The 24,891-nt window shown below is 28.0% G+C and overlaps 1 protein-coding gene across 6 annotated transcripts in view; it reads right to left on the reverse strand.

The window, feature by feature from the left end:
- LOC135923285 (copine-8-like) overlaps nt 1-24,891 on the reverse strand; it is a 53,576-nt gene that overhangs the window by 6,276 nt on the left and 22,409 nt on the right. For 5 of the 6 annotated variants that reach the window (XM_065457953.1, XM_065457955.1, XM_065457952.1 and 2 more), the window contains 9 exons: nt 10,122-10,330; nt 9,588-9,629; nt 9,436-9,514; nt 9,023-9,070; nt 8,916-8,977; nt 5,034-5,192; nt 4,524-4,599; nt 988-1,115; nt 532-634 (listed from right to left, as the gene is read on the reverse strand). In XM_065457953.1, coding sequence (XP_065314025.1) covers nt 532-634; nt 988-1,115; nt 4,524-4,599; nt 5,034-5,192; nt 8,916-8,977; nt 9,023-9,070; nt 9,436-9,514; nt 9,588-9,629; nt 10,122-10,330 — 906 coding nt within the window. The remainder of the gene's footprint in view (nt 1-531; nt 635-987; nt 1,116-4,523; nt 4,600-5,033; nt 5,193-8,915; nt 8,978-9,022; nt 9,071-9,435; nt 9,515-9,587; nt 9,630-10,121; nt 10,331-24,891) is intronic. The other variant, XM_065457956.1, reaches the window with a different exon arrangement.

The raw sequence follows: 24,891 nt of genomic DNA on the forward strand, positions 1-24,891 counted from the left end.
ATTTTATTTTAAAATACAAGGTCTAAACCAAAATATATATTGTTGAACAAAATAAACTATTTATAATTGGGGGAGGGGGGGGGGTGGTATTAAAAACATTATACTTTATGGATTATCTTATTCCCATGAGATATCAGAATCCATCTTATATATATATACAAAATATTTTTTTTTGAAATTGGTCTGACCCAGTCAATTTTTTTTTCCTAACCCGGTCCAATAAAAAAAATTCAGATAATGTCCGGCCCAAGCACTGCAGATCTATAATTGCGTCATAAATTAAAATAAATCAAGTAATTTATTATCTATGATTTTAAAAAAATTAAATGACTAATCAGTCTTTTTTTTCTTTCTCTATATTAAGTATTTTGATCAAATTTAGTAAATAAAATAGTATTAAAAATATTAATCTAAATCACCTATTTTAATCAAATTTATATTTATTAGCTAACCCTATTTAGCCTCAATTAAAATACCACTTTAATGCATTAAGGGAGAAGAAGAAAACTTGTCGGAAAAAAATGTATATACGTTAACTAAGGCTTCTTTCGTCATAGGCATATCACTGATAATACCGTCGGTTATAATGAGCAAAATAAAATAATTTGATCCATCTCTGTAAGAGGAAGCGAATCTGAAGATTTAGAAGAAGAAAAACAAGTATAAATAAATTATACCATTTGAACATATTTTTATAAATTTCAAGCTGCACCTATACCATTCTCAAGATAGATTATCGAATTTAAAAAATGATTGTTCATTGGTGCCAAATAAAAATTTATTTTAAATCACTTATGAAAGATAAGATACCAATTGATATTCAAATTTTTTTTTAATATTTTATTTAATCTTGAAAAGTATATTTTATTCATGGAAATTTTATTAAATAAAAAAAATGTTGGCATTTTTCTGTAAAATTTGAAAAATCTTACTTCAAAAAATTATTTTTCAAGCATTGATATGAATTTATGGTTTGATTATTTAAACTTAGTCACGTGTTTGATAACAGGTGCAAAATTAGTTGGTCCATACAATTGTATCTGACGCAAGCAATTTCGGTAGGCATCTAACACTCCAGGTATTCCTTCGCAATAAGGGTTATCAGTTTTCATATTCTGTTGATATAAATATTTTTTACTCTTTATAGTATATTATAACTTTTTATGTAAGATTTTTTTCTAAATAAATCATGAAGTATCTAATTTAATAGTGCTTAAAAATTGGACAGAAATGTTTAGCTTTGTGGTTTTCTATCAAGCACTATGTTGTTTAAATTGAAATGTTATTTTTTATTATGCAATAAACATAAACTAATTTTCGTTATTTTTAACGAAATTTTTTTTTTACAAATTTGCTCATTATCATTTAAATATATTATTTTAAATTAGGAAAGTACCGATATTTTTTATCAGATCGGGTCGAGCCGATATTTCACCCATTTTAATCAGTTATTGGCCAAAATTATAAAATTTCCCGACTCGATCCGATAAAAAATGGCGTTTTTAACAAAAATAAAATGTTATAAATTTTTGAAAAAAGTCATATCTAAAAAACAAGGTCTATAAGTATAAAGGCTACATGATACGAAAGGCTAAAAAATAATATTGAAAATAAAAAATAACAAAGAAAAGGATTAATGAGAATTTTGATTGATTTATTGCTTTCTTTACGAAAAAAATATTATAATAACATTACGTTATAATACAGTGTTGTGATGATTTAATGAAACATATTGACGATTAAATAAACCCATTCATATAAAATTATATTTGCAAAAATAATTAAAATAACAAAAGGAATAATAAAAGAAATTTCAATAATGCTTTGTCTATATTTTAATTATTTTTGCAAATATTATAATTTTATATGAATGGAATGGGTTTGAATTTAATCATCAATATGTTTCATTAAATCATAACTACACTGTATATTATAAAATTGGAAATTTTAAGATCTTTTCAATTTTTTTATTAATTCTTTGTAATAATTTGCGGTTTTAATTTAATTTAATTTCAAAATTAAATTTTTGATTAAATTATATTTCGTTATGAATAATTTTAAAAAATGAAATTTTTGAATTTTTAAGTTTTTTTTCAAAACTAAATTGATTTTAAGTATAAAGATATTGTAAGTACTGGATTACGAATTAATTAACAAATTGGTAAATTTTTTTTGAAAAATATTTTTTTTGTCGCGAAAATATTCAAAGGAAAAAGGCTAAGATTTTAAACGTAATTTCAAAAATTTTTATATCATTGAACTCAGAATTAAATTCTCTATCTAAATACGCTTAGATTGTATTCATAACGAAATATAATTTAATCAAAAATTTAATTTCGAAATTAATATAATTAAATTAAATTTAAACCGCATTACAAAAAATAATAAAAAAATTGAAAAGATATTAAAATTTCCAATTTTTTAGCATTCATAATGTAGTTATTATAATATTTTTCTCGTAAAGAAAGCAATAAATCAATCAAAATTCTCATTAATCATTTTCTTTGTTATTTTTTAGCCTTTCGTATCATGCAGCCTTTCGACTTATAGCTAACCCTAAAAAACCATTTATTTTTATTAGTGCTGTAAACATTTCTAAAAAATCGAACGCGTTCAACGTTCAATGACAAAAATCGAACGCGTTCTCGTTCACGAATGCGTTCACGTTCATAAAACCGTTCAAAATTTTATGATAATTTTTTTTAAAATTTAATTGAATATAAATAAACTTATATTCTTTAATACAATATATTTTAGCTATGTTAAAAAATAATATAGTTTTATTTATAAAAAAATTTTCTTATTAAATTTTAATAACAATTGTTTTCAAAATATTTATCTAATAGACAGGAACACTTGGCAGTTAATACGGCATTAGCTATACTAAAACGCGCTCAGGGGCAGATGAGGGGATTGCGGTATTATACTTAATAAACAGCTCTTTTAACGTGAAGAATTAATTAAAAACATATTATTTTGTTATTTGCAAAAAATTGAGATAAGTTATCCTCCTCCATTTTTTTAAATAACGCTATAAGTTTATTTTTAATAGGTTTGTTCTGTGGAAGTTTTATCCAGGCCATTGAAGTTTGAATGCTGGATGTATAATTGCAGAAAAACATATTGATCCTTATATATATTTTCAAATCTTTTAAAAAAATAAAATATATGTAATTAAAGAGTGATAGGTTTAATATCTTTTATTAATCCCATTTAATACGGCGTCTATCAATGGTTGACCATATTTGAGGCCACTAATTTTTTTAATTTTAAAATAACTATCGTTATTATTGGGGTCAAATATCCCAAATGCATTATTTCTTCAAATTTAATGATTTAACTTAGTTATATCATATAAAATCAAATAATTAATATTAAAATCAAATGTCGTTTTAATTTGGAACCTGAAGATTTTGATACAATACTTTTTGGCCACATTTTACACTTGGTAAGCATTGGATTAGTTCCTTCAATATAGGATGTTAATGTAAAACACTTATCATATTTGGCCATAGTAATGATAATTCATCTGATTTTGGATTTTCAGAATCAGATGATGAGGATTAAATAATAATATCCATGCTTATGCTAATCTATTAAATTAAAATATAAAAAATAATATTCAAATTAATAAACTATGTGTTAAAAAAATTGAAATGTGAAAAGGAAATACACAGCCGATTAAAAAATATAAATAATACATTTTTTAAAAAATTTTGGAAATATTAAATTTTTCAAATAAATAAAAATATTTTTAAAATTGAACGAACGTTAAATTCGAACGCGTTCGTCATAAAAAGGCAACGCGTTCACGTTCAAAGTTCGTCAAAAATAAAAGGAACAACACTAATTTTTATAAATAAAATCAAAATCCATTTTTATGTTTATATTTTTAATAATTAATTACTAAACATTCTGCCATATTGTTATTTTATTTCGCATTCTGTATAAAAGTGTGATAATTTATTTTAAAATAATCTTTTGCTTTTTATTTATTATTATTTGGAATATGTTTATGTATATTATAAATAAATATGCAGGCTGACTTCTGATAAATTGAAAATTTTGGTATTTCTAAAATGAAATCTTCGATATATTAATTTTAAATATTTATTTCAAATTTCATAACATATTTATTTATTACTTATTATGTAAATAGATTAATGTTATTACTTATATAAATAAGTGATTTATCAATAAAAATATTTTATATACTTTTAGAATTGGAATTGAATATAAACTATAATTGATCATTATAATATATTTAAATGACATATGTTCTGGTATAGTTCTTATATAAATGTTATACTAATAAAAAGTATATTAATCATTAAAACATTGGCATCTTTACAGATTACAAAATTAGATATGATATCGGATCGGTAATTGGCAGATATCAATTTAATATTCGGAATATCGAACCTGGATCGGCCTTCAGTATCGGTACACCCCATAACGCAAAACAAAAACACTCAATTTGTATTCACTATAAATTTCTAAAATTTGTATAAAATCAAACTAACCACAAAAAATTCATGCGAAACCATGCCTGTTAGAGGAAATCTAGCTCCAAATCCCAAGACAGGAAATAATTTGTCGCTGAGGATAATTAGATTTTGTAAATAAAATATATAATTATACTTGAGTACGAGATATGCATTTATCAAAGTTTCAAAAATAATTCTGATTATTTTTATAGTTCGTTTTGTTTACAACTTAATTCTATTCCGAGCCTTTTACCCTAGAAATATTAATGTATTTTATTATATCGGTTTAAACATCACCCCCCCCCCCTTCATCTTTTTCAGATTTAATATAAAATCTTAATTTTCATATTTATCTTGTTAGCAGTCCTCCTAGTTTGTAGCTTAAATATACTACTGCAACATTGTATCCACCCATTCATTAATTTATATTACAATATTTTTCAAAATTCCAAAGATAACATAAAATATAATGTAATTAATAACTAGTCAAAGCATTATGTTTCGGAGAACTATAAACTAAAAAAAATAAAACAAATGACATATAACCTATCATAATCTTGAATAATATCTCCAACCGATGTTATAGCTAGTTCGTATTGATTAAGCAAATTTTTGTCAGTTTGTATATGATGGAGGGAATTGACATTTTGTGGGTCACCGTTACTGGAAGTAAAATCTATAGCGAATGTGCAATGTATTTGTGTCCTTGGTTCGATTTCATTATGTTGAAAATAAAAATTTGTATATAAATTAAATGGATTTTTTAAAATTTTACTTTTCAGTCTATGTCCTAAATGTATTTTATAAAATCTCAAACAACATGTCCAAAATCTTTCATTAAAAAATTTTCAAAGTTTTGTAAATTTTGAAATTAATAATTCCTATCAAATTAAATTTCATACTTCTCATATAAATTAAGTACTTACCATTTCTTATTATTCATAATTTTATAAACTTTACGCTAAAATTTATTAAATTTTTATAATATCCGAATTTTAAAAAAATTAATAAACGAAAAATGATTTAGGCCACTATTTTATTATAAAAAATAGTTTAACTCTTTTTTTTCTTTACAATTACGAAATTTATATTTTGATAATTATGACACCTTAACAAAATTATATCATAATGTAATTTTTTGATCAAGATCAAGCGGAGTAACAAAGATCCCTCGATTTAAGTATGCTAAGAGAATTCTAATGTTCAGCAAATTTTATTTAAATCTATATTTGTAATTTATTAAGGCTGCGACCTAAATATCAAAAATATAATTAAATAAATTCATTAATTTTAATGAAAAAATAACATAAGCTATTTTTAATATAAAAATATAATAGTGGTCTAAATAATTTTTTCGAATTTACAAAAATTTATTATTTTTTTAAAATAATAAAAATAAATAAAATCTAGTTAAAATTTATAAACCTGTGAAATTCTTACGAAAAAAAGTAATATTGATTTATATTTTAAATTATAATAAGAAATGGGTAGTTATATTGATCAGGGTTTCGAACCGAACTGAACCGCCAAACCGGAATGAACCGTTATGATTTTCTAAACCGTAACCTTAACCGAACCGTTATAAAGAAAATATAAAAAGAGCGAACCGAACCGTTATAAATATTTTAAACCGGTTCAAAACGGTTTTAAAAAATAATTAATTTTAAATTATTAATCTAAATTTTAAATTTAATTTTCCTTGGGGGAAGTTTTTAAATTGGTGATTTCTTTTAAATTAAATATTTTTATATTATCAACATTATATATCAATTAATACCAAGTTTATGTTTTTTTCTTTAAATACTTATTTTATTAGAGATTAGGCTAATTATCTGTTAATTAGATAATATATCTTAAAATCACCATAATTATTCTTGGCTAAATTAACAAGTTTATATATATAAGTTATTAATAAGCTTTTATAATAATACTTGCTAATAATTTAGGAAAAAATTAAATAAATCTACTATTAATAACTAACATCTAATAGAAATCAAGTACTTTTTACATTCATTTTTATATTATATGGTTTATTTTTTATCTCATTATAAAAACTTGGATCATAGAATTTAAATGACAATAAATAAAATGGTCAGCAATATTTTAATGATATGATAATTTTTTATTTATAATCATATTGTTTTTTTAAATTCAGAATTCTAATATTCATTTAAGTCATTATAAATTATTTATTATTAAAATAATATTTTTAACATTTGAAGAAAGAGAGTTCGCCAGAAAACATCTTTGTAAAACTTGGAACTTGTTACAAAGTCTAAATAATCAGAATATTGAAATTCTAAATACTATGCCTACGTGTTCGCATTCAAAAGATAATTTAGATGATGATTTTGAAAATTTATTAAAGTCGCATAAAAGTCTTAATAAGAATAATTCTCAGGGTATAGAAAATTATAATAAATGTATAGAAATAGAATATATAATTCGGTCATTTGATAATATAGAGAGATTAGAAAAAGATACTAATCTTTTGAATAATTGGGAAAATGAAAAGAATAGTATGCCAGAACTTTATAAGTTAGCTATAAATGTGCTAGCAGTTCCAGCTATGCAGGTATCCGTAGAAAGAGCATTTTCTAGCCTTAAGTTTATACTTTCTGCGCAGAGAACTAAATTAAATCCTGAAATATTAGAAAATTTTTTTTAGTAATCCGTTCTAATTCTCTTTTTAAACATAAATAGTATACCTTTTATTATATTTATGTGTTATTTTATTCATCATTATATTTACACATGTTTGTTTTTATCTTATTTATTTATGAAATAATAAAAATATCTATTTGATTATCATGGTTAAATTAAATTAGAAATTGAAAAGATTTTTCTCTAAAATTAATATATACATATACATGGTTAATGATAAAAATTTTTTTAAATCAAATTTATAAAAACCGGAACAAACCGAAATGAACCGTTATAAATTATAAACCGAACCGAACCGATATGATTTTTTTTTAAAAACCGAAATGGAACAAAACCTTTATAAAATTTTAAACTAAAAACCGGAACAAACCGAACCGTTATGCTTTTCAAAACCCTGATTGATAATAATGGGAAGTATAAAATAATTGGTAGAAATTATAAATTTTGAGGCTTGGAAGATCTTTTTGTCAGTATGTAATCTACCAATTTATTTTAATAAAGCCTCTGAATTACTTAATATGAATAAGTTGTTCCTGACTTTGATATATTAAATAACACTGCCCATTTTATAAATTTACTGACCAAAGAATTTATCCATTTATAATATAATTACATGGAAAATGTAATAGTGCATAGAAACATATGGAGTAAAAATTTAAATTCAGAGATTCAGGCAAGTAAGATAATATGGGGGGGGGGGGTTAGAAACGTATATAACCTAAATTATGTTCAGGTAAAGAAGAAAATTGCAGCTGTAAAAGCCAAATTATTATATGATCTCACCCAACAAAAATTATATACATAATATATATAACTACTTTAAAAAAAGGTTATGGTGTTCTTATTATAAAAGGCAAGGATCTTCAATTTGTTGAACAATATGTTTGGTTAAAGGAAAATTTAGATGATAATACCAAATATTCTGTGGCATGTTTTCAATTACAGAACCAAATATTATAACATTTAGAAATCTGAAAATTCCATCTAGGATATTATTTTATATAAAATTTATGTTTTAATATGGTGTAAATGATTAAAATAGTAGTTCGAATATAGATATTGGTTCAAATTTATCATCATTTTTGTAAATGAAAATTATCAATATTTTTGTAATTTATAATGTTTTTTTTACAATTTTATATAACTCATGATATATATTTTATAGTGTAAAAATAATTATATTATCTTTCTTTATAATAGTTGTTATTTATAACTAAAGCTATATTTTTAAATTTGAGTTCTTAAAATAATTATTACAGGCTTTTTCAACTTTTAATTAGCTATTTTCACTATAAATTCTTATTCATTACAAGAAAATCAAGGCTGTAAAGATTTATAAGTTGTTTAACCTTTATAAATGCTTACATTTATTTACAAAAATTAAGACTGTATAGATTTATAAGTAGCTCAACTTGAAAGTTATAATTTAAAAAATTATAATGGAAGATTTTAGCCATATTTTATAATTTTATTAATTTAAGAAAATTTACAAATTTTGTAGTTTTTTAATATATTTAGGTCACAGCCTAAAATAAAAAAATCCCTAAAATTTATTTATATAAGGCTATGTCTAAAACCTCTTATAAAAAATTCGAAAAGTTTAAAAAAAAATAGTATGTTAAATTTTTGGACATATTTTTATTTTTATTATAAAAAAAACTTATTTTTCTTTTTTCGATAAAGTTTCAAAAGTTTGCAAATCAAATTTTTTGATATTTCACATAGTCAATAAACAAATAAAGGCAAAGGCATAATTAAATTTACCCCGCTTTAATGAATTCTAAAAAAGTATGAATCTTCCGCATGCTATATAAAATCAAACTGACCTATATAAAAAAAAATATATTCTATTAATAGATTTTTTTTAAAACTGTTCCAGCGTTGACAGCCGACGATTTTTTCCTTTGCGAATTTATTATCTATGATTGATAAAATCAGACTGATTAAAAATATAAAATATCAATTTTTTTAAGAAAGATATTAAAGTAAATTTCGACAACTTTAAAGCAGGGACCCGTAAGTACATTTTTTTGATAAGCTCGATCTCAGTTCATTTAAGGTTAAATTAGATAGGTTTACTTTCAGATTTTAATATTCGAGGCGTTCAAAAAGCCGAATTGTTATTTCCGATTATCATGATCCCACACCCTTCCCGTGCTTCACTAAAATATGGCATGTCCCTGAAGACTCCGGGTCTCTGCTTTAAAGGATATAGTATCAAAATCCAGTTTACCTTATAAAATTGAAAAAAAAAAATATATATTTGCCATCTAAATGTATAAACCTCAAAATTTTTATTATCTTGGACAGAATGACTGAGTTCTTCCAGATTGGTCATGAAGGATCCTATAAAATTTTTCCTGCTATAAAATATAAAATACTAAGAACGTGCTTTGTAAAACAATTTTTTTTTCTTTTCCCTAAATTAGGAAATACCTTTCGTCAGAGTTCCAATTATAACAATCAAATTTGAGGGTCCTGATTTGAAAAAAAAAATAAGAATGTTTAAAATTTAATAAACAGTATATAATATATAATCGAATATCCGCAGATGCATATTTATAAGCCCGGCCTGAGCTTATTAAAGGAATTCGGGTTTGTAATCCGGCTTGGACCCGATTTTTTAAAACATGGTCATTCAAAATAATGTTATTCATATTTTATAAATGGTTTCAAAGGAAGATCGAAAATATCAGAAGTGAATGAATGTTTACTATCCATCATGTTATTTTTCGATTAGTTAATTAGTACAATTTAAATTTATTATCATGGGTTCTAGACAGCTATAAAAAAAATCGGCGAATGCGTGTATTTTTTTAAAAAAAAATTTTGGTTTTTTTAAAATAAATATATAAGTAAATTATGATCAGGTTCAGGTTATATAGAATGTCCTTTTAAACAGTCTAAATATGAAAATAAAAACTTTTTAAAATAAGGACCATAATTTTTAATTTATTATATGTGTAAAACCGCAAGAAGTCGGCGTTGCACAACTTTTGAACGGTTATAGAAAATGGTTTCCACAAAGGGTTGGTATTACGTCTAACATGTTCCGTTTTATGCACGCAAATATAATTTTGGTCCTCTCTGGATCGGGAAATTATTAGCATAGGGCTGCAAGGACAAAACCATCCCATCTTAGCTATATTTTGGCCTTGAAATTGCATGGTGACTTCATCCTTATTTTTTTTTGATTAAATGTTAATATAATTTTTTTAACCATGGGAGAAAATATCAAAAGTTTTTTGGAAATTAATTTTTATCATTTTCATTAACAAGAATGTTTTTTTGAAATATAATTTAGTTTTATTTTAGGCTTATAGTAGGGGATAACTGTCCTAGTATATTATGCATTAAAAACATGTATTCGCAATTTATTTTGGTTAAACGACAATCAGATGTATTGTATACATCTGATTGGTGGAGGATTATTATTATTATATGAAAAGGGAAAAAAATAAGGATTATATAATAATTTTTTCCCGATTTATTATTCATTATTCAATTTTTGTAAAGTTTTGAGAAAATTCATATATAAATAAATAGATATAAATTTTAATTTTAAAAAATATTGATTTTCGTTTTGTGAATTTGAAATTATTTTTATAAATTAATGATTAATAAAGATCTAAATTCGAATTTGCCGTTTACAATATTTATTACGATTCTTATAAAGGATATTTCTTACGATTCTTGTAAAGTGGGGCACATTGTACCAGGATCAAAATTCTAATTGGGAAAAATATTTAAATAAAGAGAAACAAATTCATAGGACGAGATTCCTAAAGAAGATCATTTTTATTTGAAGAAGAAATTTGAAAGATCATTCGAATCCGGATAAAAAAAAAATATATTTTTCTTTGCTTAAATATTTTTTTGTACACAACGCAGTGGTCTATTATTAATGATAAAATTTTGATTATAAATAATTAAATGAGAACATGGTTTATTTTTTCATTAGTAATCATCGGAATCCTAATTTTAATAAAATGCAAATTTATAAGAATAATTTTGTTAAAGTATTTAATTCGAGTTTTGATAAATTGGATGTGACCAATTGTGTGGTTACAGCTTTAATTTTTTTCATTTTATATATTTCATTGATATTTATTATGCATTTAATTAAGATAGTTAAGAATAAATATTTTACAAATAAAGGGAGTAAGTTAGATGATTCTAAAGTTGTGGATTTGGATCCTATGACATCTGATAAATTGTTAGATTTTCTGAAGATCTAAAAAATAGTTTAAATTTTTACTGGAACTTAGAAATTTGAATATTAAAAAATAAAAAAAGTATTATGACGTCAAAAGATATAAAAGAGAATTTAAATTCATTTATGAGTGAAATTAAAGAGAAAATATCTGAAATTGTGATTGATAAACCTGTTAAGGTTGTAAAAAATAATGATGTTACTAACAATGTTAAAATAAATGAAAAAGATTGTTATTACAAATGATATAAAAGATATTAGAGAAAGTTAAAAAATATTTCTAAAGATATAGATATTCGAAATAAAAATCATAATTTTATTGAAGTTTGCGATATTTGTGGCCGAAGGAGTCATGGAGGGAAAAATTGTTTTACGTGTGAAGAATCAATGAAAATGTGAGTGTAAAAGTTAATAATAAAAATATTATAACTTGTCATCGATGTGGTTTTACAGGTCATATAAAGAAAAATTGCATGGTAAAAGAAGCAAATTTTAAGGATGGCTTTCCAAAGAGACCACCGGTATTGCTAAATCCAGTGGTGCGTAAAAAGATTTTATTATTTCAGATTTAAGTGAAAAAGATGTGAATAATATAGATAATGACCGAATGTGTTTTAAGTGTGAGAAAATGGGTCATGTTGCTATGAATTGTGTTCAATCTTTGAGTGGATTGCAATGACTATATGATTTGAAAGAGAATCATATAAAAATTGAAAAATCCTATATTAATAATAAAATTTGTAATAAATATAGTGTAGTTAAAAATGATTCTGATATATTTTAAAAAAAAATATGGATATTCAGAGGCCATTAAATTCAGAGTTAAATTTAGGCATGAATATTAATGATATGAATGGTAATTCAAATATAATAATTATATTTCAGTTGATTAAAATGAATAAAATTTTAATGATTGAAAGAGAAATTAATCAGTGTTCATGTCCTCGTGTAAATATAAAATTTGATAGACAAAATATAGAAATGTTGTTTGACACAGGGGCAAGCATTTCAATAATGTCTAGAACAAATTATTATAAACATTGGCACGAGGGTACACTTGAGAAAGAAAACATGTGTGTTAAACAATTTGATGGGTCCGAAATTTTGGTTTTGAGTAAAACGAAATTAGGAGTGATTTTAAATGAACTAACAATTTTTATTGACTTATGGGTGGTAGAAAAAGATGTAGAAACAATTATGGATTGGGATTGGATTACTAAAATTGGTCCCATGAACAACTATTGGAATATTTTTACAACAAATAGTGATTTGATATTAAAAAATACTAAATGCAAGATTATGGTAGATAATGTTTAAAATAAAATTCATGAAATAGTAATATCGGATTTAGTAAAAAAAGGAAGTGAATCCTTCTTTTAATCCTGATATGTGTGAAATTTCCGAGAAATTAGTGGTTAACTTGGATAATTTTAAAAATGAAACTGAAATTAATGAAGATCAAATTGTTTATTTAAAAGTAATTAAATTGAAGAGAATGTGTGAAGATATATCTATTTTAATGGAAAAATATGGTATAATTTTTGAAGAGAATTTGGGATGTCTTAATGATTATAAAGTGGATATGAAATTAAAAGAAGGATTTTCACTCATTTTTTTAGCATGTCGACGAGTTCCTTTTGAGTGTAAAAAGGAAATTGAAGACGAATTGGATTGTTGGGTTAAAGATGGCATTATTATTCCGGTGGAATATAGTGAATGGGCTACACCATTAGTTCCCGTGAAAAAAACATAATGGAAAGTTAAAACTACAGGTGGGTTGTTGAAGTTAGATATCCATTGCACCGAATTGAAGAAATTTTGGCTAGTTTAAAAGGTGCAAAATATTTTTCTAAAGTTGATTTTTTGTTAGCTTATTTACAATTGCCTTTAAAGGAGGAAATTCAAAAATTATTAACGATAACTACACCTAAAGGATTATCTGCGTTTTGCAGGTTATCGTTCGGATTAAGTGTGTCAGCACCTATTTTCCAACATACCATGGCATCTGTTTTTCAGGGGCTAGAAGGTGTATTTTATTATATGGATGAGATAACTGGGGTGAGGCCAGAACAGCATAATAAACGTCTTGAAGAAGTTTTCACGAGAATTCGTAATAAGGGCTTGAGGGCTAGGAAAGAAAAAAGTGTTCTGTCATCAGATTAATGGGGTTGAAGTGAAGCCTCTTGATAAAAATTTAAAAAAGATATTAATATGAATCAGCCAAGTAACAAAGTTGAAGTACAATCTTTTTTGGGCATGGTGAATTATTATCATCGTTTTGAATTATTATAATATAAATGGGCCATCCAAACATCATTATTCTCTTGTTTGGCCTTTTTAATCCAATTTTTCACGATAGCCTGTCCATTGGAACTGGGATGATATGGTGGAGCTAATACATGTTTGATTTCCAACGAATTACAAAAATCTTTGAAATTTTCACTTATAAAGGCCGGACCTTTATCAGACACAATGGTCTTGGGAATCCCAAATTTAGCCCATAACCTTTGTAACAATTTGATAACAATCCTAGTGGTTAATCCATGAACTTCTTCATACTCAATCTAGTGTTGTTAATTGGTTGGTTGTATAAAACCAGACCCGGGGTTTGGGTCTAAAAAATCGACCAAACCAGCTCTGAGCACAGACCCGGGGTTCAGACCCGGGGTCCAGACCCGGGGTCCAGACCCGGGGTTCAGACCCGGGGTTCAGACCCGGGGTCCAGACCCGGGGTCCAGACCCGGGGTTCAGACCCGGGGTTCAGACCCGGGGTTCAGACCCGGGGTTCAGACCCGGGGTTCAGACCCGGGGTTCAGACCCGGGGTTCAGACCCGGGGTCCAGACCCGGGGTTCAGACCCGGGGTTCAGACCCGGGGTTCAGACCCGGGGTTCAGACCCGGGGTCCAGACCCGGGGTTCAGACCCGGGGTCCAGACCCGGGGTTCAGACCCGGGGTTCAGACCCGGGGTTCAGACCCGGGGTCCAGACCCGGGGTTCAGACCCGGGGTTCAGACCCGGGGTTCAGACCCGGGGTCCAGACCCGGGGTTCAGACCCGGGGTCCAGACCCGGGGTTCAGACCCGGGGTCCAGACCCGGGGTTCAGACCCGGGGTTCAGACCCGGGGTCCAGACCCGGGGTTCAGACCCGGGGTTCAGACCCGGGGTCCAGACCCGGGGTTCAGACCCGGGGTCCAGACCCGGGGTTCAGACCCGGGGTCCAGACCCGGGGTTCAGACCCGGGGTCGTGTCGTGTAACGATTTAATAAACAAGTTAATAATTAAATATTTTTTATTGCAATAATAATAATGACTGAAAGAGGGCAGGGCGGGTTTACTAGGTCTTGGGGGGTCAGGAATAATTTATCAAAACAAAATATCGATATATGGGTAAAATATAATCTTCTAAACTAAATATCTTTAGATTGAAAGTATTCATTTTTTATCTTGATGGGTATGAATGACTTGGTTTTGGAGGTGGATGTATGGGGGGGGGGGGTGAAAGTGGGGGGGGGGGTGAAAATTAATATTTTTTATATGGAAATAAAAATATTTTTTTGTAATGATAATAATAATGATAATGATCACTCATACAGGGCGGGTATAGGTCCTGGGGGGGTGGGGGGTCAGGTATATTTTTATTAACACAAAATATCGATATGGGTGTTGTTTAATTGGTTGGTCTTGGTTGTGTAAATCCCAAATCCGAGGTGGGTCTAATAAAATTACTGCGATCTAAATTAGCAATATTTATATAAGAAATAAGCCAGCATTAACTCGAGTCGAACCCCATAAATAATGTTGTTTCAAATATTTTAATTAAAATTATTTATCAATAATATCGAACTTAAATAGGAAAATCCTGCAAGCAACTCAGCTTATGACTAAAAAATTTTTAATCGGGGACTCTTAGGGCTTGGAAATAATAAAAATGAATTATTATGTAGGTTTGCTTATAGATTATTTCTATACCATCCTGATCTTAGTTCAGAATTAGATACGAACTTTCTGACCGGATTTATTTAATTTCATCAACTAGATAATAAAATTAAGTATCTGTAGCTAATTTTTTTAATAAAATCCCCTATTTTCTTATGTGATAAAAAAAGTAAATTATATATTTCTATATGATTTTAAAATCTAAAATAAAGATGTGATTGATATTAACGAGTGGCTGCGTCTCTTCTATAAATATAATAAAAAATTTTATTTTACATAAAAAATTCAACATAAATATGATTAATTTAGATCTTATTAAAAATATTTCCGTCAACATTCTCGATGGAAACAGTTATAATTATAAATTTAATGAAAATTAATTTCCATTTTTTTAGATTTCGGAAGAAAAGGAAGTTTTTCAAAAAAATTTCTAAAACACATTTGTTTTCAATTATAATTTTATTCGTATTCGTAAATATCATCATCATCGTCTATAATTATAATAAGTATATTAAAACTGAAACAGAAAATAAAATATAAAAATAAAATCACATAATTAGTAATCACTATTTTCAAACTTCAAAGATATGTATTATATATAGATCGAATTTCCTTTTCGATATATCATATCGTATCCGTATGTGAGTTAAAGAGGCTGTGAAATATATTAAATCAAAAAAGTAGTAATTAATTACCTCAATTATATGGATCTAGTTTTGTTATTTGGTTTGAAGAACCATTTGAAAAATAAATATTTAAGTTAAATTACAGGAAGTTTTTAAAAAATAACAAAAATTTTCTCAACAATTTCTTTCAAGTTTTTAATAGTAAATTTTATTTTATTTTTGCAATAAAAATTTTTATATAAGGGGTTTTATTTTTGATAAAATCGTCAACATATTTCATTAAACATCATATTCATAACTTAATAACCCCCACTTCAAAAATATTAAAAAAATTTGAAATTGAATAATAAAATTATTTTTCTATTTAAATAATTAATTTTAACTTCAAAAAAACAAACGGAAGTTTTATTTTTAAAAACTATATATAGAAGAATAAAAATAGTAGAATTAAAAAAATAATTTATTTTAAATATTAAAGTTTTCTTCTAAAATTTTTCAAGCTTTAATCGTTTTTTACAAAACTAAATATTTTATAATAAAGTAATGTGTAACATTTTAGAAGATGAGTATTGGTCTGATTCTGATTATTTTAATGGTGGACAATCAACCTCAACACCGATTTCACCTGTAAACATTCCAAGCGAGGATTTTTCATTATCTCAGTCTATTGGACAAGAATTAGTTGTTTCATTTTCTGGGGATTCTACATCATCCAATTCTGTAGATATAAAAAATTCTTTCGCGCTGACTCCCAAGAAGTCGAGGAAGAGGTGCCTCTATTGCACTGCAATATACAGCCATACTACTTCACAAAGTATATTACTTTTTATTAATTTTTGGATTACCTTTATTTTCTCAAAAAACATTTTGTTACATTTTCTTATCAAAAAATATTTTGCATATCATATTTGTAGTATTTTTGACATATATTTTAATCACATCTTTTTAATTCAAAATTTTAAAAATATTAATAATTTTAATAAAAGAATTTATTTTATATTTTAATAATCTCTTATTATTAAATGTATAATTTAATTGTTGTTAAGAAAAATAATGTAATTGTTTAAATAAAATAAAAATTCACTATTTGTATTTCTTAATCTCTAAACATGTTGAATGGGAATTTTTTTTTTTAAATAAAAAGCATTTTGTCAAGTTAATTATTTAAGCTCGTATTTTTAAAAAAAATAAGTGAAATATTTTTTTTATATATATACTTCAATTACTTTTTCGTTACTTTTTTAAGTTTAAGTCCATCTCTAGAGTATCTAACTAGTGTTGTTAATTGGTTGGTTGTGTAGTGCTCAGACCCGGGGTTTGGGTCTAAAATATCGACTAAACCAGCTCTGAGCACGAACCCCGAGCACAGACGCGGGGTTTGTGCTCGGGGTTCAGACCCGAGGATTTTTTAATTATTATATAGTCCTGCTCCTGCAAAAGCTAGTTAGCTTCGGTTCTCAGCAGGGCAGAGAAAATTATAATAAATGTATAGAAAGAGAATATATAATTCGGTCATTTGATAATATAGAGAGATTAGAAAAAATACAAATCATTGGGAAAATGTAAAGAATAGTATGCCAGAACTGTTAGCTAAAAACCGAAATGGAACAAAACCTTTATAAAATTTTAAACTAAAAACCTTAACGAACCGAACCTCTATACTTAATGGTTCGAGACGGTTTTAAAATATACGGTCCGCGTCGGATTATTTTTAAAATAAATTTTCAGGCCCTGGGTTAATTTAAAAAAATTAAAATAGGGGCCAGTGTACTCAGGTCGGGCTGAGCCGGACCAGCAGGTCTCTGACTAATTTATTAAGACCAATAATGGGGAATTATAAAATATATGGAATTATAATTAAACGACCCGAGATAAATTTTTTTATCCCGAAGCTAACTAGCTTTTGCAGGAGCAGGACTATATAATAATTATAAAATCCTCGGGTCTGAACCCCGAGCACAAACCCCGGGTCTGTGCTCGGGGTTCGTGCTCATAGCAAGTATTAGCACAAATTTGGGTCGTATATTTTACGAACAAACAAATTTGGTATTATCGTTAACATTTATTAGAAATAATTTAGCCAGAAATTAAATTTTATTGTATTTATCATAAAAATCTTATTTTTGTGTATGAAATTGCACAGAATAATAAAAGAAACATTCTACATAAATTCAAAAATATTAAATAAAATATTTACATAATAATATTTTTATTTTTTGTCAAGCTAATCTTAAGAAACATCTAAAGTCCGCGCACTCAACTATATTCACTGAGTTATCACAAATAACAACAAAAGATACGATGCCCGGGATTAGAAAGCCTCTAATACATGAGAATTTAAATATGAATAAACTTATATTAAACTTTTTGATAAAAACAAATAGTCCACTAAGTTTAGTGGATAATGAATCTTTTAAAAAGATGATCTATTATGCAAATAGTAATCTGAAAGTTTGGTGTAGGCAGACCGTATCCAAAAATTTAGACAAAATTTATAATATTGCCAAAATTCAATTAATAAAAAAATTTAATAATGTTAAAAATAAATTTGCCTTAACTAGTGATATATGGACTTCCCATAATGGTTCAGCTTACTGTTCATTAACACTTCACTACATCAACGATGACTGGAATATTATAAACATTGCCCTAGATTTATTATCGTTCCCCCACCCACACACGGGGGATGATATATCATCGCTTTTGATAACCTCCATGAATGATTTCGAATTTAAAAATAATATAATATCTATAACGCATGATAATGGCGCTAACGTGGTAAAAGCCGTAGAAATAATTAAAAAGTATTATCATTTAAATTATGAGACTGTTTTATATAGTCATCGTTGTATGGCACATATCCTTAACCTAATCGTTAATGAGGGCTTCATATTTTTGGACGATAAATTGGAAAATATAATGGCTATCGTTTCCAGGTTACATGTGTCGCCTAAGTTATTGCAAACATATCAATCCTTTAATGGGGCTACAAAAATACCTCTTCCAGTGAAAACAAGATGGAATAGCGTATATCTTATGATAGCAGCCATTAATAAAGTATAAAATAAAAATATTTTTGTATATTTATAATATTATTTCTTTTTATATCTATTTATAGAATATCAAGGCAATACAACATCTCAGTGAGCTTGGATTAATTGAAACCGATTTGGCTCCTGAGAATATAGAATTCTTCTCAAATTTAGAAGAATTTCTAAAGCCTTTTTATCAAATAACGGTTGAAATAAGCTCGCAGCTTCCAACAATAGGGATGGCGATATTGTTTTTCAACGATATTCTGGAGAATTTAAAAAATCAAGAAATAGGTAATTCTGATGCTTCAATACGAGAAGCAGCAACATCTATGATAAAAAAATACGACGAATATAGCCAGCATATATTAACACCAAACAACTATGCTGCATCAATACTGGACCCTAGGATTAAAAATACATTAATCACTAATTTAAAGGAAGATGCAGCAATTACAAATATGGCTATATTCAAAGGTATTTATTCAAAATATACGACGGAGCCATTTGATGAGTACTCATTCAATAATAATAACAATCCTTCCAACCTTAAAACTATTTCATTATTGCAGGGATTGAAAAGAAGGTATATTTGTAATATAATACATTTTGATAGAATTAATTTAAGTGATATATTTTATGATTTTTATTTATTTTAAATTTATCTCTTTAGAAAAGTATCATCAAATGGCGATAGTGACAATCAAATAAACACCTATCTTCTTGAGCCGGTAGCGCCCGAGACAACTAACGTGCTAGATTGGTGGAGAGGAAATGAAAATCGATTTCCTCATTTAGCTAAGATGGCGCGAGACTTTCTATGCCAACAAACAACTTCCGTGGCATCGGAAAGAACTTTTTCTCTTGCTGGAAATACTATTACTAAATTGAGGAACAGGATGGCTCCCTCCACCCTAAAACAATGCATATCGCTATCATCTTGGGATATAAATATAATGGGCCTTCATGACGATATATGGCAATAATCTGTTAGGCATAGTAATAATTTATTTTTTAATAAATAATTATATTTTTCTAAATATATTTAATAATAATTTTATATTTTAAATATTTTTTAGGCTGGAGTCTATATCCACGAGCAAGATGAGATGCATTCGATTCGTGTTTATGAAAAAATTATATAAATATAATTAATATTGTATTTTATATTCTATTGTATATATTTTTATTTAAATCAAATTTTAAAAATAAATTTATTTCTACTAGCACTTCACCCCCATTTAGTATATATATATATATAAATATATGCATGTTTCTTTCACGTGGACAAAGCCGCGAAATCAAAATAAAATATTTTTTTAAAACCAAGCTTAATAAGCTGACATTAAAATTAATAAAAAAGAAAAACTATTGACGATAGTATATTTATAACTAAGAAATGAAAAATAAATAAAATAAAACATTTGCAATTTATAAAAAAAATTAAATCAATTTATATAGTTTATTTTATTTAATTAAAGTTAAATAACTTTTTAAATAAATGTGTTATTTATTATAATTAATTTTACAAACAAAAAAGAAAAAAGAGAATAAAATAAAGCTTTGAATTATTAATTTAGAAGGTATAATAATATTAATTTAATTTAAGATTAGATATGAGATTTATTTTATCTTACTTTACATATATCTGTTCTGAACCCCGTGTCTAGATTCCGGAATAAAAAATTTAATATATAAAAATAATATGAACCTCGGGTCTGAACCCCGGGTCGGCCTGAGCACAAAATTTGGTCGTAAATTTTACGACCAAGCAAATTAACAACACTATGATATAGATCGAATTTCCTTTTTGATATATCATATCGTATGTGAGTTAAAGAGGCTGTGTGTGAAATATATTAAATAAAAAACTAGTAATTACCTCAATTATATGGATCTTGTTTTGTTATTTGGTTTGAAGAACCATTTAAAAAATAATTATTTAAGTTAAATTACAGGAAGTTTTTAAAAAATAACAAAAATTTTCTCAACAATTTCTTAAGTTTTTAATAGTCATTTATTTTAATAAATAAAATCGAAATCCATATTTTTTTAATAATAATAATTAATTAATCATTCTGCATATTGTTATTTTTATGCACCATTCTGTTTATAAAAGTTTGCGATAATCTCTTCAGAATCTTTTTTTAGTGAATTTGGTGATATTAATTAACTTGACAGTTAACATAGCCGTAAACGTAAATTGATTTCTGATAAATAAGTAAATTTTGGTATTTCCAATAATAAATCTTCGATTTATTAATGTTAAATATTGTTTAAAATTTTATTCAAATTTCATATTATATATGTTTATTATTTATTATATATAGATTAATGTTACTTATTTATATAAAAGTTATTTAACAATAAAAATATTTTATATACTTTTAGAATTGCAATAGAATTGAATAAAAACTATAACTGATCATTATAATATATTTAAATAAATGACATAAAAATTAGATATGATATCGGATCGGTAATCGGTCGATATCAATTTAATATCGGATCGGATAGGCCTCCAAAAAGTGATATCGGTATACACCTACTTAAAACCCAAATTTATTAGTTATACCTTTAAAACCCGTGGTGATCCTGGATAGTTGACATCCCTTTAAAAATTATGACATATATATTATTGGGAATATAAACTTTAATATAATAAAGAAAAACTTATTATTGGCCATTATTTTATCACAAATTATAAATTTACATTTCTTTTTATTATTTATACATGCATGAATGACGTTGAATTTTTATATTGGTCCTCCTCTCCACATTAAATTACAATATCAATATGTGTTAAAATAAAATTTTACTTTTTTATTTTTATTCCGTCATGCATGGGCTACTCTTTTTGAATATTTATTACATATATTTTTATTTTACCATATAAATTTTTTATCAAAAGAAAAAAAATGGTAAGAAAATAATAATAAAAAAAGCTTTATTTATTAATTTAGAATGAATAAGATAAGAAGAATAAGATTTAATTTAAGATTAGAAAATGAAATATTTTTTTTTACTTTTCATTTATCCGAGCCCAACCCCAAGGTGTAAGTCTGGACCCCTGGTCTGAACCCCTGGTCTTAACCCCGGGTCTGAACCCCGGGTCTGGACCCCGGGTCTGAACCCCTGGTCTGAACCCCGGGTCTGGACCCCGGGTCTGAACCCCGGGTCTGGACCCCGGGTCTGAACCCCGGGTCTGAACCCCGGGTCTGGACCCCGGGTCTGAACCCCGGGTCTGAACCCCGGGTCTGAACCCCGGGTCTGGACCCCGGGTCTGAACCCCGGGTCTGGACCCCGGGTCTGAACCCCGGGTCTGGACCCCGGGTCTGAACCCCGGGTCTGAACCCCGGGTCTGGACCCCGGGTCTGAACCCCGGGTCTGAACCCCGGGTCTGGACCCCGGGTCTGAACCCCGGGTCTGAACCCCGGGTCTGAACCCCGGGTCTGGACCCCGGGTCTGAACCCCGGGTCTGGACCCCGGGTCTGAACCCCGGGTCTGAACCCCGGGTCTGGACCCCGGGTCTGAACCCCGGGTCTGAACCCCGGGTCTGAACCCCGGGTCTGGACCCCGGGTCTGAACCCCGGGTCTGAACCCCGGGTCTGGATCCCGGGTCCTGAACCCCGGGTCTGGACCCCGGGTCTGAACCCCGGGTCGGCCTGAGCACGAAATTTGGTCGTAAATTTTACGACCAAGCAAATTAACAACACTAACTCAATCCACTTAGAATATGCATCAACAACTAAAAAATACGACTTCTTGTTTAAGTCAAAGAAATCAACGGATACGCTCCCAAGGCTTTTCAGGTTTCGGCCAATAACTGCCTATCTCCTTCCGGGGCATAGCGGCAAATGAATTACATGGAATACAACTCCTTGTAATTTTTTCAATTCATTGCCCATTCCAGGCCACCATACATACTCACGAGCTCATTTTATCTCGACCCTGATGTCCTGCATGCAACAAACGTATAATTTTACTCCGTAATTTACGGCTCTATTACCCCGCATCAAACAATACGGATAATTCCTTTTCAATTTTTTTATAAACTTTACTATTATTTTTCCACGGTTCTTTTCCCGTCAAAAATAATTTTACTCGACTCAATTCCTTATCCCTTAAGGTATTGCTTTTAAGATCCTCCCAATTCGTAGAACCACCCTTCAACATATGTGATAAAGAACAAATCAAGGCCCTTTCTTTATTCCCTATAATATTTTTGTTAATATCAAGGTCATCCTCACTGAATTCCAACCTAGATAAAATATCAGGCAAACAATTTTCTTTGCCACGGCGATAACTATTTTCTACATTGAAACTCCCCACCAGTAACAACCAACGTTGCAACCGGGGAGATAACATTAACTCTTTATTATCCTTCTTAAATAAATGAATTAACGGCTTATGATCCGTGTAAATTATAAATCTTTTACCGATCAAATACTCCCGACACTTGGTTAACCCAAAAATAACCGCTAAGGCTTCTTGTTCAATCACAGAATACCTAGTTTCAACTTCATGAAAATTTATTGAAAAAAAATCAATTATATGTAACAATGCACCTCCAACACCCTAATTGGATGCATCCACGGCTAAAATTATTTCTAAATCATTATTAAAACATACTAAAATAGGTTCTTCACCAATTTCCTTTTTCAAAATCATTTTGTTGTTCAAATTTCCACTCAAAATGAACCCCTTTTTTTAATAAATCGTACAATGGAGATGCCACTTTTGCAAAATTCTTCACAAAATGATGATAATTCACCATGCCCAAAAAAGATTGTACTTGAGCTTTGTTACTTGGCTGATTCATATTAAATATCTTTATAAATTTTTATCAAGAAGCTTCACTTCAACCTCATTAATCTGATGACCTAAATATATTACTTCAGTTGATAAAATTGTAATAAAATATCCTGTTGGGAGAATTATATGGACCCGTTTGTTTGATAACAAAGGGAAGAAATGGGAAAAAGGTCGTATAGTAGAAAACCTTGGTTCCAAATTAAATGAAATTTTGCTAATAAGACATAAAGATCACGTAAGGTTAGGAGAAAGTAAGAAGGGATAAAGATAATATGGAACGTTACAAGAAACGTAAGAAATATCCTTTATAAGAATCGTAATAAATATTGTAGACGGCAAATTCGAATTTAGATCTTTATTAATCATTAATTTTTAAAAATAATATCAAATTCACAAAACGAAAATCAATATTTATATCTATTTATTTATATATGAATTTTCTCAAAACTTTTACAAAAATTGAATAATGAATAATAAATCGGGAAATAATAATTATATAATCCTTATTTTTTCCCTTTTCTTATAATAATAATAATTATGGGCCAGTGACATTCCCTACACAAAAAAAAAGAATGGATTAATATACAAAAAAAAAATTATTCAACATATTCAATCACTTAACATCATGGTTACATCAATAGCAAATCCTCCCAAAGATTTTCATCCGAATCCATTCTTGTCAGCGGTCTGGGCTCCACTATCATGGGCGGTACCGGGCACACCATACTGGCCGCCCTGTGTTGTTCCATAACCGTTCGGATATTGATGATGTCCGTCCTGTCAATGCTTTCCTCCTTGTCTGTCAACCTTGATGTCAGCGGCACCGGTTGAAGATGAGCCTTTTTGGGCCCGCCGAGCGCACTATCCACGAATTCCCTAGCCAGTCTCTTTGCCACTCCTTTCTGGGTACTACGGGTATTATGATCTTGTTCCATCAACGGTCCCCAGTTCTTTCTGTAAAGGCCGGACATTGATTTCTCAAATGAGTCTCCGACTGACAGTTGAAACATCTCTTCTTTCTAATAAGCGAATTGCCCGACGTTGAAGGGGCCTCCATTGGGTGAACGTCCCCACTCCTATTAAAGTCCATGACTTTCGGAATCAAGGTAATTTGTAAGTA

Source organism: Gordionus sp. m RMFG-2023, chromosome 2 (genome assembly GCF_954871325.1).
Source record: "Gordionus sp. m RMFG-2023 chromosome 2, tfGorSpeb1-WG-v2, whole genome shotgun sequence".
NCBI classification, from domain to species: Eukaryota; Metazoa; Nematomorpha; class Gordioida; order Chordodea; family Parachordodidae; genus Gordionus; species Gordionus sp. m RMFG-2023.